We start from the raw sequence: 20,917 nt of genomic DNA, 5'->3' as shown, positions 1-20,917 counted from the left end.
TGGTCTATAATTACCTGGACTATCTTTACTACCTTTTTTGAACAAGGGGACAACATTCGCCTCCCTCCAATCCTCCAGTACCATTCCCATGGACAACGAGGACATAAAGATCCTAGCCAGAGGCTCAGCAATCTCTTCCCTCGCCTTGTGGAGCAGCCTGGGGAATATTCTGTCAGGCCCCGGGGACTTAACCGTCCTAATGTATTTTAACAACTCCAGCACCTCCTCTCCCTTAATATCAACATGCTCCATAACTTCAACCCCACTCATATTGTCCTCACCATCATCGTTCCCTCTCATTGGTGAATATCGAAGAGAAGTATTCATTGAGGACCTCGCTCACTTCCACAGCTTCCAGGCACATCTTCCCACCTTTATCTCTAATCGGTCCTATCTTCACTCGTCAACCTTTTGTTCTTCACATAATTGAAGAATTTCCTTCACCCTACTTGCCAAAGCCTTCTCATACCCCCTTCTTGCTCTTCTCAGCCCCTTCTTAAGCTTCTTTCTTGCTACTCTATATTCCTCAATAGCCCCATCTGAACCTTGCTTCCTAAACCACATGTATGCTGCCTTCTTCCACCTGACTAGATTTTCCACCTCACTTGTCACCCATGGTTCCTTCACCCTACCATTCTTTATTTTCCTTACTGGGACAAATTTATCCCTAACATCCTGCAAGAGGTCCCTAAGCATTGACCACATGTCCGTGGTACATTTCCCTGCAAAAACATCATCCCAATTCACACCCTCAAGTTCTAGCCTTACAGCCTCATAATCTGCCCTTACCCAATTAAAAAAAATTCCTGTCCTCTCTGATTCTATCCTTTTCCATGATAATGCTAAAGGTCAGGGAGCGGTGATCACTGTCCCCCAGATGCTCACCCACTGACAGATCTGTGACCTGACCCGGTTCATTACCTAATACTAGATCTTATATGGCATTCCTCCTAGTCGGCTTGTCAACATACTGTGACAGGAATTCGTCCTGGACACACTTAACTAACTCTGCCCTATCTAAACCATTGGAACTAATCAGGTGTCAATCAATATTAGAGAGATGGTGGTGTTGTCAAGCCTAAGGATATCAGAACAGGAGTCACAGGGTCATATAGGGCACTTTGGCTCATCCTGTCCATCCTGAAAATCAAGGACCCACTTATACTAATCCTACCTACCAGCATTTGGTCCATAGCCTTTTTCCTGTTGACTCAAATGCTTAAATAGAAGTTCAGCAAGGCCGTGATACAGGCCCAACCACCTTGAATTGCTTCATCAGTGAATTTCCTTCCTTCATTAAGTCAGAAGAGAGGATGTTCACTGATAATTGTACAATATTAAATTTCATTTACATTTCTTTGGTAAACAAAGCTGTCCACTCTTATATTCAGCAAGGTCGGGACAACATTCAAGTATGAGCCGATAAATGGCAATTACATATGCCTTCAAAATCACTTCATCTTTACCATGATGTTCAATCTCCATAAAAACCTCCTCATTTCTCCACTGGAATGTGACCCCACTAACAAACATCAGTCCACTGTTTACTGAACCATTGCAGATATCATTACATCAAAAGATCTCCCTCCACAGCCTCCAACCTGATAGTGCCCTAATCCCACACAGCCCACTTCCTAAGATTTACAAACATGACTGTGCTGAGATACCATTGTTTCTGCCTGCACTTTCCCTAGCAAACATAACTCTACATACAACACACACAAAATGCTGGTGGAACACAGCAGGCCAGGCAGCATCTATAAGGAGAAGCACTGTCGACGTTTCGGGCCGAGACCCTTCGTCCGGACTAACCGAAAGGAAAGATAGTAAGAGATTTGAAAGTAGTGGGGGGACTTCTCTAACATTGACTTCTCTAACTTCCGTTAATGCCCCTCCTCCCCTTCTTGCCCCATCCCTGACATATTTAGTTGTTTGCCTGTTCTCCATCTCCCTCTGATGCTTCCCCCCACCCCTTCTTTCACCCGAGGCCTCCCATCCCATGATCCTTTCCCTTCTCCAGCTCTGTATCACTTTCGCCAATCACCTTTCCAGCTCTTAGCTTCATCCCATCCCCTCCGGTCTTCTCCTATCATTTTCCATTTCCCCCTCCCCCCACTACTTTCAAATCTCTTACTATCTTTCCTTTCAGTTAGTCCTGATGAAGGGTCTCGGCCCGAAACATCGACAGTGCTTCTCCTTATAGATGCTTATAGATGCTGCCTGGCCTGCTGTGTTCCACCAGCATTTTGTGTGTGTTGTTTGAATTTCCAGCATCTGTAGATTTCCTCATGTTAACTCTTCATACCTTGGTTCGATTCTCTCTCCCCTTGTTCAGTCCCTTGCAACATACATCCAGAAGACATCCCACACCTTCTAATATTTTGACAACTTCCAATTCCCCACCTTGCCCAGTCCCTGTTAAACAAATCTACAGATACCCACAAATTATCTCACCTACCCCTCCTCCCACCCTGTCTCCTACAAGGACATTATCCCCTTCTCTCAGTTTCTCCATCTTCGCTGCACCTGTTTTCATTTTAAGGCTTTATATTCTAGCACTTCTGAAATATACTCCTTCATTTCCTGAACCTCTGCTCTCCTGTAACCCCCACCCCACCCTGTGCCCAGACAGAAAAAGTTCAGCATTTTATCTTTCACCACCTACCAGTTCCAACATGATCACTCCACCAGCTATGTCTTCCCCTCAACCCCCCCACCTTTCTACTTCCCACCAGGACCACTCTCTTAGTACCTCTCAGGAACAGTAGTATGAATACTGCAATTACAAAAGCAGGCCAGAAGTTAGGTATCCTGATGATGAGTGACTCATCTCCTAACCATCTTAGCACCAACTTCAGAGCACATGGATTCTCTGCATTTGCATGGATGAATATAACTTCAACAACATCATCAAAGGCAAAGCAGTCCTCTGGTTTAGCACCAAATCCACCATCCTTGCTATTCATTGCCTCCATTGTCTTTCACCATTGCTACACAGGTAGAATCAAAAATGCACTGCAATTACTCTCAAGCTGCTTCTGACTACATCTCCCAAACCTGTGAACTTTGCTGAGAAGAATGGGAAGGACAACAGGTGAATGGAAATCACTGGTACTCACTATACAGTAGTATTGTTAAAATACCTTCCAGAAGTTCACCACCAACCCTCAAGTACAGTAAACAAATAAATCAAATGAATGGCAAAACTGTGGCAGTGTTGCTGTGTTAATACCACTGCCACACTTTTTTTTCCTATCTGGGTATGACCTACTTAGAGATTCTCTCAGCAGTATTTCATGTTATTCACATAAACAGAAAAATAAACCTAAGGCTATTATCATTAATTCAATGTAGAAGATAGAGTGCTCATTGCAAAATTCAATTTAAGTGAAAAACATGAGCTTGTAGCGATGTACTACATACAGAGCTAGAGACGACACGCAGTCGGTAAGTCGTTTCGAGACTAGTTTATTCAAACTTCGCGGCGCTGGCATTTAATCCCTAGTGCCCACCCTCTCCGGGCAGAAATGACATCAGAGGTGCATTACCAAAAGTCTCCCCCCGCGCGCTGGCTATTTGTGGGCCGGTTCGCTTGCACAGAAAGTGGGTCGCCACAAGCTGATTATTTAAAGGAATATTAAGTAGCAGTTATGACAAGGTTATTACAAATAACTTACATATTAAATTATCTAAGTTTCTAAACATAAGTTCTATGATAATAAATGTAACACATAAATAACAACAATAATACCTTGAAAGCATAATTTTCATCATTAAACAGGCATATTCTTAGAGTCTCATTTTCCCATTAGCTACCTAATGGACCTAATATTGATAATTAAATGTAGTAGGATTACAATTCTTTGTCTGATCCCTTGGTTATGAAATTATTAGATCTTTCTATTGCATGCTGTTTTTTGTCATTCAGCATGCATGGAGTTCTGTGTTGCAGTTTCACAGGACTGACATACATCTCTTTGTTAACTACAGCAGATGTTGTTTGCATGCTTTCTGCACTTCTCAATGAAAATGAATTAATCCTCTGGCTAGATAGAAAAGGTAGAGTGAAGGATATGCCAGGCCATAATGTTAGAGATTATGGTGGTGTATATTTCTCCTCCTGGCCCCCCTCCTCATTCATACCAGGAATTCATACTTGCTATGTGGCAGGCAGACCAACCATAGGTTCATTATGCTCCGTGCAAAAATTGTTGTTTACCACTGAATTTACACACTAGATCTAGATAAAGTGATTGGGCTTTTCATCTGGTCTCACCAATGATCTATCAGCTTGTACTCCTTCCCCTTCCCTCATCTTCTTATTCTGGGTTCTTACCCCTTCCTTTTGAGTCCTGTTTATTCCTCTCCATAGATGCTGCCTGCCCTGCTAAGTTTCTCCAGCATTTTCTGTGTATTGCTTTAGACTTCCTACTTCTGCAGAATCTTGTGCTAATGACTGGGCTTCTAGCTTCTCCTCAGTAGCTACCCTTCAATTCATTTTGCAAAATGACTCTTAACTCTGTATTTCTGCCTTTTGTCATGAATTTCCAAGATTGGCTCTAAAGGAGGTTTCAGCTGCTGTGGATAGTGACAGACAGAATGCTTATGCATGTCCATCCACTTCATTGTGCTTGCCCACTCTTCATGTGACTTCTTTAGATAATTTATCATGGTATTATCAGAAGGCTAAATTAATAAAAAATATGAAATCTAGATGTGAACAAATGCAGGATCTCAATATTAACATCAAAATAATACCTGATTAATTGGAGCTTTAAGTTTCAAAGTGGAGTCAAACCTTTTCAGTTGGTCATGGGATTTATAAATATAAGATAATAAAATGGATCAAACCAGGGCCACTAGTGTGAGGCTGAAATATTGCAAATAACAAAAAGGAAATACGCTTGGGGAGCCTTGGATTGGGAGTGGGTTTGGGAAGAGTTAAAGTAGGTCGAGAGACTGGAGAAATAATTACCCTGCCTCCCTATAAACGTCCCCCTCACAGGGAGGAACATAATAGTGAAATGTTTTCTTTTAACACTGTTTTTTAACTATTCAAAATAGTATGATTGTATCTATAATTAGTCTTATTGTTAGTTTGTTATTATTATTAGGTTGCAAAGGTGAGCCATTTGATTAAAGAGGGTTACATGAATAAAATGCTTGAAAGCCAGTGTATAAGAGGATCCTGCAATGCTATATTGAAAGTGTTATGCCCTCGGCCCCCTCCTTTGTGAGAATCGCAAGAGCCCTAGTCAAGGGGGGGTCAACTGACCCAAGAGAGAAAGAGACGTGCTGAATAGACACAGGAAATGGGAGAGAGAGAGAGACGTGCGGAAGACCACGTTCTCCTGAGAAGCAGAATAAAGGCGACATTGACTATTGTCTCATGGAGACCACGTGAAAAGCCCTCGGGCAAAGTGGGCTGGTTGAGAGAGAGATCGCATCACCTGCAACCTGATTGACACCTGCGATCCCGTGAAGAAGTATAAAGGAGGGTCTGAGGGGGGGACAACCCTCAGACGCACCCAGGAGACACCAAGGAAGCACGATACCGATTCCCGTGAGAGCGGGAAGACATTTTGAAGGAAGCCACGTGCGTTAGATTCCAAATTTTGAATCTGTGGCTAGGACCAACGGAAGACTGCTTTTAACTAACAACGGGGAAGCCTGCTCCCCTGATTCCAAGGATTTGCTCTGTAAAGACAACGGGCAAGTGTTTATCCTTTCTAAACCATCTCTCTCTCTTTACAACGTGAAAACCCCAGCGGTTCCCAAAAGGGAAAAGCCTGCAAACTTCTGAGTGACTCTTTATATTTCAATTGGACTCAGTATTACCCCTAGACAACTATAGAGCTTATTTCTGATTGATTATTGTTACACCGGTGTTTTAGATTGAGTTTTGACGATGTATATGATCTGAATGTTTTGTATTAACCATACGCTTGTGCCCCTTTTTGAATAAAACGTTTGAAAATAGTAGCATCCGACTCAGCTGATCCCGCTATCTTTGCTGGTAAGTTACCTGGTTACGGGGTTACGTAACAAAAGTCACCCCAGATGCATTGGTTGCATAATCTGTGTAAATGATAAACATAGCAACGGCTGAATTTCTATAATACAATGTCATTCGTAATTCTATAATACAATGTATTTGTTTTTGTTTTCATGCTCCTTTAATCAGCATTCAGAGAAAATCTTTCCTCAGTCAACATTTCACACTATTATTATGTGTCATATTAAATTTACCCATGACCACTGTTTTGTTTTACTTGCTCATTCTCAGAATGTAAGCATCACTGGTCAGATCACATTTACTATTCACCTTTATTACCTGATGCTGAGATACATCCTAGGATATGCTAGGCCACATCATTAGTGAAGTAACCTGAGGTCATTGGATGCTGCAGGTCTTTCAACACCAGGCACCCTTGCCCAGGCAACCCAGCCAGGGTTGTTGCGGCCCCAGCTTGTGTCCCAGCAACTTTGTTCCATGGGTTACACCTCTTGATTGATAGCCATCTGGAGGAATGCTTAGCAACCTCTGTGATGGTCCAGATGGCTCGTCTGTTTGCAGCTGCCATAATGCTAGGTACCGGCTAGGTTCTGCAGAGCGAGCAGCCAGCAAAATCTCTACACCACACGTCTCTGGCTCACAATGTGCCCTGCACCCATCTCTGGCACTCTTCTACCAGCTCCTGGTACTTGGCCTTCTAACGCTCAAACTCCTCCTCAATACGACCTTCACAAGGCACTGTCAGTCTACCATGACCACCTGCTTTGAGGTTTCTGACAAATGACCATGTCAGGCCTCAGTGATGATGACATGATGAAGTCAGGGAACTTTAATTGCTTGACAAATTCAGCTTTCATTTACCAGTCAGATGCCATACTTTTATTTATGTAAAAGAACAGGTCTTTATACTGACCATTTCATATACCATTTAAGAGTCAGTCTGCCATTGGTTAAATGCAAAAAAAGCTAAGGGGATAAGCACGCACATTTATCATTTATCATTTATTCAATGTTCATTTTATGAATAATTTAGAATTTAATAATTCCTGGGGTAGAGTATATTTATTAACCTCATGTCAGCAGCTTTACTTCATGCCAAACCTTTTCATGTTGGAAGTATTTTCCAGGAAGGAGATAGAGAGCATATTAATATGGTGTCATGTTTCCCTAAATAACAACCTTTCCCTAAACATTAGCAAAACAAAAGAGCTGGTAATTGACCTCACGGAGCGGGGTGGGGTGGGGGAGTACATGCTTCTGTCTTCATCAATGGTACTGCAGTTTAGAGCTACAAGTTCTTAGGAATGATAATCACCAAATAGCCTGTTCTGTTCCAACCAACAACCTGTCTTGTTCCAACAATGTATATATCTTGGCCAAGAAAGTGCATCAGCATCTCTATTTCCTCAGGCTAAAGAAATCTGAAATATCCCTATTAACCAATTTTTATCAATGTACCATAAATAGCATCCTTTCTGAAACAACCTGGCTTAGTATAGAATGGCTCTGTCCATGACTGCAAAACACTGCAGAAAGTTGTGTATGCAGCTCACCACATCATGGTGCCTCGCTTCCATGGATTCTATCAATACTTCCTGTACCTCAGAAAAGCTGCCAGCATAATCACAGACCTCACCTACCTTGTTCATTCTCTTTTTTCCCTGAGAGCACAGACCACCAGGCTTAAGGTTAGCTTTTATAATGTTAGAAGACTAATGGATGCAGTTAAGATGGCACCAAGTGGCTACCTCTTCCAGCTCATCTGTAGAAACAGCTTAAATTCATTTCATTTAATGTCTCCTTTTTTCACTTTCAAGGTTGTTTGGGTTCTATTGAAATCCTGATCGGTAAGTAGCACTCATTTTTTACAGCAGATGAGCTCCCATTCCTGGAGCTTGTCACCTGACCATTTTCCGGCATTTTCTAGGCGCAGCTTGGAAGATGGTGCCCCTAGGTTATGGCCCTGTAAATGAGCGATTCCAAGTTCCCTGACTTCATCATGTCATCATCACTGAGGCCTGACAAGGTCATTTTGTCAGAAACCTCAAAGCAGGTGGTCATGGTAGACTGACAGTTCCATGGGAAGAGCGTATTAAGGAGGAGTTGATGCTTCCTGCCGCTTCAGCGGGCAAGGGGAGACAGGGGACTATGAGGTTCTAACATTTTTCTGTTGTTCATTCTTTTGGGGTTTTTCTGTTTTTCGTTGATGTCTATGAAGACAAGTATTTCTGGTTGTATACTGTATACATTCTCTGACAATAAACAGAACCATCTGAATGGTTCATTAGTGTCAGATGGATTCATGACCTCAAAATTTACCTTGTATGACCTGACATCTTATTGTCCATCTGCACTGCATTTTTCTGTAACTGTTGCAGTTTATCATGCATTCTGTTTTTATTTTACCAGGTACTATCTCAATGCATTGTGGAATGATTTGATCTGTGCAAACAGAATGCAAAACAAGCTTTTCATTGTCTCTTGGGACATAAAACAATAATAAACAAATTCTATTTCCAGTATGTTTGAGTTGAATATTACTTAACACAATCAGAAAAATACAATTTCCCTATGTTAGCTTATATTAATATTTACCTCTGGGAATAAATAGCATTTGAGACATTTTGAATTTTTTGGTGCAATACTTATATGGTTAAGAAAGAAAAATTCACAATCAAGTGATGTTTCTAGCTGGTGCATTTAAGCAAATAAAGGAGCATTTTTAGATCTGATGCCTGTCAAGGCAGGCAATGAATGTGTGTTTAATATGTCTGCTCTAATGATTGACTATAAGGTAAATGTCACATCTGTGACAGATATTACTGACATTTCAGTTCTAGCAATTCAAAATCTTCTCCTCATAAATGGCTTGCAAATAATTTTGGGAAGTCTTAGGAAATTTTGCAGGATGAGTGATTTTGAAAACATCCAGCACCAGCTGAACTGGGTAGGATGCAGGTATGAAGACTGAAAGGAAATGATGTAAATGTATTTTCCTAAAATTTACAGAATTCTTTAAGCTTCAAAATGACAATGTAATGGCGACCTTATATACATCTTATCTGCATGAAATCATATGACAATACACCAAATGGTTTGGCAGAGTCAGAGAGAGGGAAATTACCCTCAACAACTTAATATTCTGCAAAGAGACATAATAGTCTATAAATCATTTCTGATAGGGGTTGTTTCTGATTAGTGATACTCCGCATGAGTCAGTGTTGGGTCCAGTACTTTTGACATAATATGTTAATGATCTGGATGATAGAATTGATAATTTTGTGGCCAAGTTTGCATTGATACAGATACAGGTGGAGGGGCAGGTGGTGCTGAGGAAGCAGTGAGTCTGGAAAAGGATTTGGACAGATAGGGAGAATGGGCAAAGAAATGGCAGATGGAATACAGTGTAGGGAGGTGGATGATCATGTACTTTGGTAAAAGAAATAAAGGTGTAGACTTTTTTTCTAAACAAGGAGCAAATTCATAAATCAATGGTGCAAAGGTACTTGTGAGTCCTAATGCAGGATTTCCTAAAGGTTACCTTGCAGGCTGAGCCAGTGATAAGGAAGGTAAGTGCAGTGTTAGCGTTTATTTCTAGAGGACCTGAATATCAAAGCACAGATGTCATGCTGTGGCTTTATAAGACATCAGTCAGATCCCAATTAACAGTATTGTGTTCAATTTTGAGCTCCTTATTTTAAAAAAAAGATGTGTTGACATTGAGAGGCCTACAAGAGTTTCATGAGAATGATCCTGGAATGAAAGGGGTAACACATGAGAAGCGTCTGTTAGCTCTGGCCCTGTATTTGTTGGAGTTTAAAAGAATGAAGGGAGAATCACATTGAAAATTATCAAACATTGAAAGGCCCTGATACAGTGGATGTGGAGAGGATATTTCCAAATAGTGGAAGAGTCTAGGATCAGAGGGCACCGCCTTAGAATACATGTCTCTTTAGAACAGTGATGAGGAGGAATTGCTATAGCCAGAGGGTGGTAAATGTGTGGAATACATTGTCACAGATGGCTGTGGAAGCCAAATTATTGTGTATATTTAAAGCAGAGGTTGATCGTTTCTTGTTTAGTAAGGACATCAAAAAATTATAGGGAGAAGGCAAGAGAACGTGGTTGAAAGAGCCATGATTGAATGGCAGAGCAGACTCAATGGACAGATTGGCCTAATTTTACAAATATGTGTTATGGTCATTAATGTTTCAACATTATTGTGGATCTGGTCAGCTGATGATATAGTTTTGGTACAACATTTCCATTGCTATTTTGCAAATTTTTGCTGTTCGTATCATGTGATGCAATTGTTGCAGACTTCCTTTACCACCATGAAGCAAAATATACAATGTAAAAACACTCTTATAGCTACAGGAAAGGATTGCTACTGAATAAATGAATGATAAATGAAGGACTTGGTGGGGCATTGGGGACAGGTGGAAGAATGCTTCCAAGAGGCTTAAGTGATCTGGATAGACAGAGCCTTAATAGGACAATGCTCACATAAAGCAAGTTCTACGTGCAAGCCAGTTTTCCTGGCAGGAGCTTGCCAAAGACATGTATGTATGGAAATAAGTGCAATTTATGAATGATTAGACACCAAAGAAGCCTGAAAAGCAGGCAAATGCCCACAATTGTTCTCCCTGCTCCTGTCGACCGAAGGAAGGATAGATGCGGCCTCTCTGCTCAAGTATGGAGTACGGATGATCTCTCCAATGAAGCAAGGATTTGCAAACTCATATCGTAGAGAGTAGCAGTAGCAGCTGAGAAAGATCCATATAGTTAGGAAGCTGAAAAGAAACTGCCAATAACCAAGACTCTAATCTTCATGGAAAAGCAGTCAAAGTACACAATGTTGAATAATTTCACAGGAAGTCATGGAGATCAGTGAGGGCAACAAATACAGTTTGTGTGTTGCCCTTAAATAGCAGAAGGAAAAGCAGGCTTAAGAATTGTTAGTTGTTAAACCTGAGACGTTTAAAATATCACTGCCGATTAATTTTGCACATTGCTCTCTTGATGAGGCTTGGGAGAAGTTTACATCCCTTAATGTTTCCTGTTGGGCCGCTAGCTCTCCATCAGACTAATTCAGGATACCCCAGACAATTCTCCCAAACACTCCCTAACCCTATCTCTATATCCCTACCATAAATTTAATTCTCTGACCACTAACCCATCTAACACAACTCATCAAATCCTGAGCTAAGAATGAGACCCTGTTCCTCTTAACACTTTCAATCAGTCACTTAGAGGCCTCCAGTTGCACAAAAATCTCAATAGGCCTCGGTGTCAATGAGCTTAGAGAATAAGCAGTTGATTAAAGATTGGCAAGGCATTAGCAACATAAATATGTCTTTGCCTTTTGTGTCTGACAGTCTAGCCATATTCCAAAACAGTAAAAATATTAGACTCTTGACTAATAAATAGAAATAAATAACTGAATACACTCACGCTACATGAAAAAGCAGATAAAATTAGTAATGAGAGAAGATTCCTGTCCAATTATATATTAGCTTGGTTCCAAAATAATGTTTTTTTTAACATCTTCCAACAATTGCTAGATTAAAACAATGACTGGATTTTAAAAACCCAGCTCCAGTTCATTGTCCAGACACTTGGTCCCAACTGCAGCCCACAGTACAAACCCCTGGCCCTGAATGCAGCCTAGAGTCTGAACTACCCACTCTGCTCAACTGTACAGACCCAAAGCACCACTCCATAGTCTGGGCACTACGCCCTATCGCCATTCCCCAGTCTCGTTCCATTCTGATGTCTAGACACACCAGCTCTGCCCAGCTGTCTGGTTCACTGGCCTCTGCCCAGAGTCAGAACCCTTGGCCTTGGCCCATGGTAGGGACCCCCTTGTCCTAGCCTACAATTAGGAACCTCTGCTCTGCCCCAAAGTCGGGACACCAGGCCCCTGGCTCTGGCCACATATCCTGCTTGCACTCTGGAGCCTGCCTCACATTTGGAACACGAGTAAGCTGAGCTGTCAGAATTTTCAAACATGCTGGATTATCAAAGTTTTATTAATAAACAACAGCCCTAAGCAATACTATATTTAGAAAAGTAAACTATTGGTAAAATACTATATATATTAGCGCTAATTTCGAGTGCATACTCCATCATTTTATCACATACAGTTGATATAAAACTTCTAATATTTGAAGAGCTGTACTTACATAGGGAACGGAATCCAGTGCTTCTGTATTGATAATAATAGGAATGGGGCTTGCCTGCATGTAAACAAAAATAAAGTCAAACCCATTTGCCAGTTATGTGTTAGTATCTAGCTACATTGCTTGTTCTTTCAATGTTCCCACTCTTGAAAATAAAGCAAATTAATATTGTTGCATATAGTATTTATGAAAACGACATTAAAATAACTAGAAAAATATTTAAAAAATAAAACAACAAAAAATTTTAACTCTAGCTGTGTATAATTATTTTACGTTGGTTCAGAAATCTATCCATTGATTTAATTATGTGGTCCCTATAATTTAATAGGAACTTTAATTGTATGTTGAATTACTCATGTCAAAATACAAATCAAAATCTGCTACATCATCAGGGTGGCAAACTGCTGAGTTCAATTTCAGGTAATGGCTAGAGGGACAGAGCTAGTAACATGGGAAAAGAAATAGTGATGGACACTTACAGTGGCAGCTCTTGTCATCCATATATAGTTGGACTGTAATCTTATAACAATTACACAAATAAAATATATCCACTCAAGATGTGAAATTGTGGTGCTATTTGTACAGAAAAAACACAAAGTTATCTTATGGAAATTGTAGATCGGAGTTGGTGAATATAGGCTCTATATTATTGAAAACTGCAAGACGCCATTGAGAAATATTTCCTTTCAGAATAACTCTTTAGGACAGATTTCCATTTTTTTTCTGGGGAGTCTTGTCTGTGTCATTTGGATCCCCAGACAGTAATCTATTAAAATAGACCATGGGGCTTTTACAAGATCCACCCGAAGAAGACAAATGCATCAGAACAGCTGGCTTTCTTTTGTTCATATTTATGTTTCAAATATGTCATATGTAGAACTAACAACTTAGTATGCAAGCATTAAAAATAACAGAGCATATTTCAACATTCATGTGACTATAAAACAAATCTAATCCCAAGTTTAACTTCGACGTTTCAAATTTAAGGCAAAATATGCCCCAATTTCTCAACCAGAATGAGCAGTCAAAATTAGAAATATTACTGTGTTAATGTGAATTGTGATTTAACAATTAATCCTAAATATTAGACTTCAGTTTCTAACATGAAGATTTGAAATGTAATTAAATATTTAAAATGTTATTAAATTATAGAGGTTATCATATTCAAAATTCAGGTTCTGGCACTTTATTAATCAATGAAACAAATAAAACCAAAATCTCTGAAGAACAGTGGCTTCAGTTAGTGCTGTGAAATCACCTGGAATTATTAACCCAACAGCAAACACTTCAAGCTACTAAGGAGCTGAATGCAATCAATAAATCAAGAGGACTGGTTTTCTTAAATTTGCTAGATTCAGTTTTTAAAAAATCAGTAAAAAGAAATCAGAATACAAAAGAGTTCACAAATTGATTTAATTTTTGACCCATTTGTTACAGGCAGGTGGATACCTATTTCTACTAAAAATAAGTCTTGAAGAAAATTATAGGATTGGCTAGCTCTTTTTTTGTTGAAATAATGAAAGTTAAATCATTTGTCTACATTGTGTCTAAATTGTTTGAAGAAATTAATTAAATCATATCTTAAAACTTTAATTTCTGTAGCACGTTAAGACATCTAAAAGCACTGTTCAGTTAATGTAGGAAATACAGCGATCAATTATCACATCTTAAGCTTCCTTAAACAGCAAAGTGATAATGACCAGATTATATTAATGCTGTATATAGAGGATGCAACATTGACCAGAATACAGAATGCACTACTCTGTTAGTTTTTGAAACAGTAATTAATCTTTTACATCCACAAGAAGTCTAGCATCACATCTGGAAGACAACATTTCTAACAAAGCAGCAGCCCCTCATAAATGCAGCGAAGATTTTTTGGCTTCACGCCTGTAGAATGGCACTTGCACAGCCTGACACAAATAAGAGTCCTATTTTCACAAAGTCACTAAAGCGAGAGAATGTCATAGAAATTGTTATATGATAATGATATTTTTAGATTTTAAAAAAAGCATCAAAGCATAATTCTGAAAATAAAAACAGAAAATGCTCACCAACAGATGAAGGAGCTTTGGTGTAGAAAGATATAGCATTAACATTTCAGAGTTATGAACCTACAGGAGCAGTCAATTAAGAAACATAAGAGTTTGCAGATGCAATCAATTAGATTATTTTTTGTTTAAAATGGCCAATTAATTGCCTTGAACTTTTGGATCAAGTTGGGGAAAACAATCAATCTATAAAAGGTCTCTAAATTTAATCCATTGGATTACTTTATAATTATCTAAAGCTTTCATAATCAAGAAATGAAACACTCATTCAATTTCTATTTAAAGAGGAAATGAAAGATCTACAGTATAGCAGGATTCATAAATATGGTTATTATTCAATATATATGAACTCTTATACATTGGTTATTTGTTCATCTTGTTCCGTGTGCTGTTTTTCATAGATTCTATTGTGTTTCTTTGTCACCGTGAATCCCCACAAAGAAAGGAATCTCAGGGTAGTGAAGTATCTGGTGACCTGCATGTACAGAAGGCATGGTTAAGAGAGGCAGAGGAGCACTTACAGGGCTGCTTCGGTGGACAGGACAATATTCATGGATTCATCTTCAAATCTGGATGAACACGCCACAGTTGCACCGTGTTCATCAAGACCTGGGTGAATGACTGTGTGCCTTCAAGAACATACTGGACATACCCAGGGGCGTATCTATGGAAAATAGTGCCTATGGCAAGCACTGAAATTGCGCCCCTGCCCAAATATCTGACACCCAACTTTTAGATAACTTTACCATTATGTCAGCTCAAAAATACAAGTCAAGCTCGTTTATCTTTTAATTAACAAATTATGGCACTACATGAAAATTATAACTGCATCTTCCTTGCTTTCACTGATTCAAATTGGTCTATGACGTGACCAAAGTCAATTTTTTCAGTTTCTGCTCTTTCTATACCCAGCAGAGCAAGATCAGACACTGCCTTCACCCATGGAGGCTCTCAAATACAAAAGTATTAGTTTTAACTTGCTGAATGATCTCTCACAGCTGGTGATGGAAACTGCAATGGTTAGCATTATCTGAATAGCAATGCGAAGGCTGGGGAAGATGCTCTCATCTCCATACTGAACAATAAATTCAAGAAGCTCTTCAGGTCTTGATATTTTCATGTTGACCCGCCTTGATAGCAACATTCTGCAATCCAAAATTTCTTCATATAGCTGCTGTCCATCAACATCAGAGCTGTACAATTCGCCCAAATTTTTGCACTTCTTCTTTAGGTCATTACTGTCGGTGCTGTAACACAGTCCCTCAACATCGAGAAGGAACCCAAACTTGGCGTCAGTGTCGTGCAAACGAGCAAACCTTTCACCCATTTCTCTGTGAAGATGGTTGAGTGTTCCCTTCATGACTCTTTCCATTTCCTCCTTAGCTGTTAACCTAGCGTCTCTTGAGTTCTCATCAGCCATTCATTTCTTTTCTCTCTGACGTCTTTCAACTTCAATATTTCATTCTTGACAGAGACCAACTCCTTCTTCGAGTGATTCACTGACCAACACACCTCTTTCATCATAAAAATGATCTCAGAGGGCTTTCAAATCCAGGGCAGTATCGTGGAAGTTCATGCTAGGAATAGGATCCTGTAGCCTCATTTGAATACAGTCAATGCAAATGAGTACTTCGTTCCAAAATCCTAGCAAAATCAGAAAATCGTAACTCAACATGCGGTTGTACAGCTGCCTTGTGTCACTTCTTGTTTCACTGGTCTCATTTTCATTGTCTATCATGTCCTGGAGAACTTGAAGTATCTCCTCAAGGTACTTGTTGATGGGCTTCACTGCTTCTGTCCTTGCACTCCATCTGGCTTCGGACTCCGACTTAACAACCACAGGCACAGTGTTTTTGAGTTTTTTCCAGCGCCGTGTTGAATGAGAGAAAAACACGTAGAGAGCTTCGATGGTTCCAAAAAATGTGACCATCATTGTATCCTGCTTGGCTGCATGTACACTCACCAAGTTGAGTGAGTGATTGTCACAATTCGCAAACACTGCCAGGTTGTTTTTCTCACTTACTCTTTTTGAACACCACTTCTGTGTCCAGCCATCACAACAGTGTTGTCATAGCAGTGAGACCAACAATCTTGTAGCTCCATTTCTTTCTTCTCTAGCTGTTTCATGATGTCGTCAACCAAGCTCTCAGCATCCTTCTGGCTTATCTGGATAAAACCAAGGAAGGACTCTCTAACACGGACAGTTTTCCTCTTAAAATCAACTTACACATACCTCACTACTTCTGACATCTGCTCACGGTGTGCCTGATTAGGAGTTGAGTCGAACGTGAGACCATAGTACTTGGCGTTACGAATGCTTCTCAGTAAACTCTGGAGAACAATGGATGCCATCATGTGGATGAACTTGTTCTGGATCTTTTTAGAAGGGGAATAGAGCGATGAGCAAGCCACTTCCACACCATGACCATTTCCCAATTTCCTCTTGAACCAAGTTTTGTTCATTGAGTGGTTATTTGTTGGTAGGAAAGGCCCCTCACTGTTCTGGAAATACTTCGAACCCAGCTTTATTATTTCTGTTCTCAATGCGTCAGGCAGAATTGCTTTTCCTGTATGCTTGTCGAACTTCAGAAGTCCAATGTCATGCTGTTCAATTACTTCTGGTATGATAGTTTGAGGCTCTTTGACACCATCCAGTTCACTAGGTTCAGTGTCATCAGTTCAATCTCATCAGGTAAAATCTCGTCAATAAACTCAACATCACCACCACCACCACTATCGTCTTCTCCTCTTGTCATGTTCACGTTCTCTGTGGCAGCCTCACTCTTAATCTCAGATTTATCTGACTTGACTTCCTCCTCGGCTTGTGACACATTTGTTCTTGATCCACCTTCAGATTCTAACAAACTTGTAGCAGGTGCAGGCAACTCCATGGAACGCGTCAAACTACTTGTTCCATGCTTTATAAAGAAGGGCATGAAGAACTTGCTCGACGTTTTGGCTTCCTCCACCTCCAACTTTCGTCTCTTCTGTCCTTCAGCTCCACTTTCCTTCTTCTTCGTGAAGAAACGTTTCATGGTCTTCTTACACAATGCTCTGAAATAAGGCCATCCTAGTGCTTCTCACCCATGATCATCACAGACAGATCATACATCTGAAGAAAATTCTTTTTTCAATGTCCGAGGATGGCTTGTCTGACTTTAATAGAAATTGTTCAGTGGTGGCCCCCTTCAAGTGGCGCCCAGTACCATACCTACCATACTTTAGATGTGCCACTGCACATACCCAAACCAAAAGCCGTGGATGAACTATGAGATTCACAGTCTGCTGAGGGCTATATCTATGACATTCAAGACCAGTGATCCAGAACCATACAAGAAATCCAGGTATGACTTACGATTGAAGTTAGAGAAGGAAATGGATGCACATCAGCTCTGGCAGGATTTGCAGGCCATTGCTTCCTACAAAGCAAAACCTAACATCATAAATGGCTGTGATGCTTCACTCCCAGATGAGGACAATGTATCTTATGTGTGCTTTGAAAGGGAGAATACAACTACACCTGTGCAAATCCCTACAACATCTGGTGACCATATGGTTTCCGTCTCGGAGGCCAATGGCAGAACATCTTTCCAGAGGGTGAACCTTCACAAGGCATGATGACATACCTAGTAGGTCACTGAAAACCTGAGCCAGCCAACTGATGGGGGTGTTCAATGTCATCTTCAATCTCTCACTGCAGCATTCATAGGTTCCCACCTGCTTCAAAATAGTGACAATCTTACCAGTGCCCAAGAACAGCAGGGTGAGTTGCCTCAATGATGATCAACCAGTTGCACTCATATCTACTGTAATGAAATACTTTGAGAGGCTGACCATGGTTAGAATCAACTCCTGCCAATCGACACAATAGGTCTACAGTGGATGCATTCTTACTGGCTCTTGCATCACCTGGACAATAGCAATACCAATTTCAGGTTGCTGTTTATTGATTACAGCTCAGCATCCAACAGTTATACCCTCAGTTTTAATCAACAAATTCTAAAACCTCGGCCTCTGTACCTCCTTCTGTAACTGGATCCTTGAATTCCTGACCGTGAGACCATAAGTCAGTGTAGATCAGAAATAACATCTCCTCCTCACAATCAACACTGGTGCACCTCAAGGATGTGTGCATAACCCACTGTTCTACTCTCTCTACACCTATGAATGTGTGACTAGGCAGCTCAAATACCATCTATAATTTTGTCATGGAAACAACTATCATTGGCAGAATTTCAGATGGTGATGTGGAGGTGTACAGGAGTGAGATTGATCAGGTGGTTGATTGGTGTCACAGCCACACCTTGCACTCAGCATCAGTAAGACCAAGGAAATGATTAAGAACTTCAGGAATGGGGAGTTGAGTGAAAACACCCCAGTCCTTACTGAAGGATCATCAGTGGAAAAGGTGAGCAGTTTCAAGATTCTGGTTGTTAAGGTCTCTGAAGAACTATCCTCTGCCAAACATATTGATGCAAAATATAAAGAAGGCACACCAGTGGTTATATTTCATTAAAAGTTTGAGGAGGCTTGGTATATCACCAAAGACTCTTGCAAATTTCTACGATATACCATGGAGAGCATTTTAACTGGTTGCATCACTAGAGAGAGGGGCCACTGCACAGAATCAGAAAAAGTTCCAGAAAATTGTAAACTCAGCCTGCTACATCATGGGTGCTAGCCTCCCCAGCAACCAGGACACTTTTAAAAGATGATTCCTCAAAAGGTGGCATCCATCATCAAGGAACACATCACTCAGGACATGCCCTCTTCTCATTGCTAGCATCAAGGAGGCTGAAAACACACACTCAACTTTCTAGAAAGTCCTTCCCCTCCACCATTAGCTTACTGAATGAACAATGAACCTGTGAACACTAATTTTTCTCTTTTTTTTGCACTCCTTTAATTTATTTAACTAATTATTTTATATATGCATCTTATAATAAATGAGTTTCAATACTGACATTTGCAGCCATGAGGCCAATAAATAAACTTCTAGAAGGAATCCAACTTAATTACAGTTAATAGTCTGTTAGAAGAAGAGATGTAAAACCAGACTGTTGATTCAACTAATGTCACATGCTGAGGGTCACCTCTGAAAGAACTCTAAATCAGGACACTGCAAAGGGAACTATGAAGCAGATGTAGCCACATTTGTTCAGTTCTTTGATGGATGATCACTGAATTACAAGAGCCTAGAAAGAGCATCCAGTAAATATTTTGGCAGATTAGATGAGACTACTGAAGATATAAGTAGTAATAATTTGAGACCAACTGTTGCAAAAAAAAAAATTTGTGCTCAAGTATTACAGAAAACCAGTTTGTCCTTAGAGTGAAGCTGACTAGTTTAACCAGATCAGACAATATCTGGGTCCGAATGCATGATGTAGATACAAGAAGAAATTGTACTAAGTTGTGAAAATGTTTCAGCTCGGTAAAAGCATTCATAAAGAACCTGCAAGTGTAATTGAGCTGACTGGTCTTTAGTCTGACAGGTTAGTTGACCCAGAGAACATTAAATGGACTCATCATCAATACAAGTGGTAAAACAATGTAGTTGCAGGACCAGAACATAGAACCAGCTTGAAACAACAATTCAACTGCCCTGCTTTTATGCTACATAATTCCATAATTCTATTAATTATTGAGAAATAAATGTAACTTTTATATATACAGTAAAATAACATTCAGTTACAGCAATACATTTAATCTATTTATAAGCTCTCTCTATAGCTGTCTGATTATTGTTGTTCCTTTAAATAATAAAACCTAACTCAGCTAATAATTCCCCATTCCATTTCCAGCAATACACTTCTGTGATGCCACAACCATATTGAAAAACATGTCATAAGAAATAAAACTACCTTTTTCATCACTGCATTGGCATCTGATGTTTCAACTCCAAATATGTTATTTTCCAGGTATGAATTTCTGATTCTGTTCTTGATAATCAACTTGGGTAATTCATGAGCAACTGGATCTCCACAGACAAACAAAATCTGATTCACTCTTTTGTAGTGAAGGAATCATGCCACTTTTTCCAGGTTTGAAATGGCTTAGGAAGCCATACTGGTATATCAAATAGCAACAAAAATATTATGAGAGTAAAACCGAATAGATCAGATGACTACAATCTGAATGTCATATTTGAATGTGACAACGACATCTCCAGTTTAGACATCAGCAACTCCAGATGTGCCAAAACTGGGCAAACTATTCGGTAAGCCAATGCAAACAATATATTCTTAAATTCATTTTTCAAATAATATTTCAAAATCACCATTTCCATGTATAGCCTGTCTAACAGTAATCAATTACTCATCAGAAGCAACAAAACTCTGAATGAAGAGTTAAAGGGTATAGATATGTGAGTCTTCAATAATGGGTAAGGATATCTCTGGAATTGGTCCACAATCATATTCACGTTATGGTAGAAAGACAATTACACTTACTACATGTAAGTGTTAAATCTTTATGACGTTGTTACTGCAGCCAATTTGCATACAAAGCAGACTAGAAGGAGTATTTAGGCAACTTGCAGCAAAAACTAACATTCTGCCCCACCTTGTCACCTGATCATTTTCTGACAGTTTGAATGCTTAGCCTGTTTTTAAATAGCACTGATAAACTATTTTCATAATGTTTAAATAATAAAAGCTTTAAAAAAT

General features: G+C 39.8%; 1 protein-coding gene across 8 annotated transcripts in view; it reads right to left on the bottom strand.

Annotated features, from left to right (window-relative positions):
- Positions 1-20,917, bottom strand: part of LOC140726699 (disks large homolog 2-like) — a 797,667-nt gene that overhangs the window by 391,322 nt on the left and 385,428 nt on the right. For 7 of the 8 annotated variants that reach the window (XM_073043428.1, XM_073043429.1, XM_073043430.1 and 4 more), the window contains one exon: positions 12,202-12,255. In XM_073043428.1, coding sequence (XP_072899529.1) covers positions 12,202-12,255 — 54 coding nt within the window. Of the gene's footprint in view, positions 1-12,201; positions 12,256-20,113; positions 20,244-20,917 lie in introns of those variants that run through there. The other variant, XM_073043435.1, reaches the window with a different exon arrangement.

The sequence above is a fragment of the Hemitrygon akajei genome, chromosome 4 (assembly GCF_048418815.1).
Source record: "Hemitrygon akajei chromosome 4, sHemAka1.3, whole genome shotgun sequence".
NCBI lineage: Eukaryota > Metazoa > Chordata > Chondrichthyes > Myliobatiformes > Dasyatidae > Hemitrygon > Hemitrygon akajei.
This window is presented reverse-complemented; position numbering and strand designations above follow the sequence as displayed.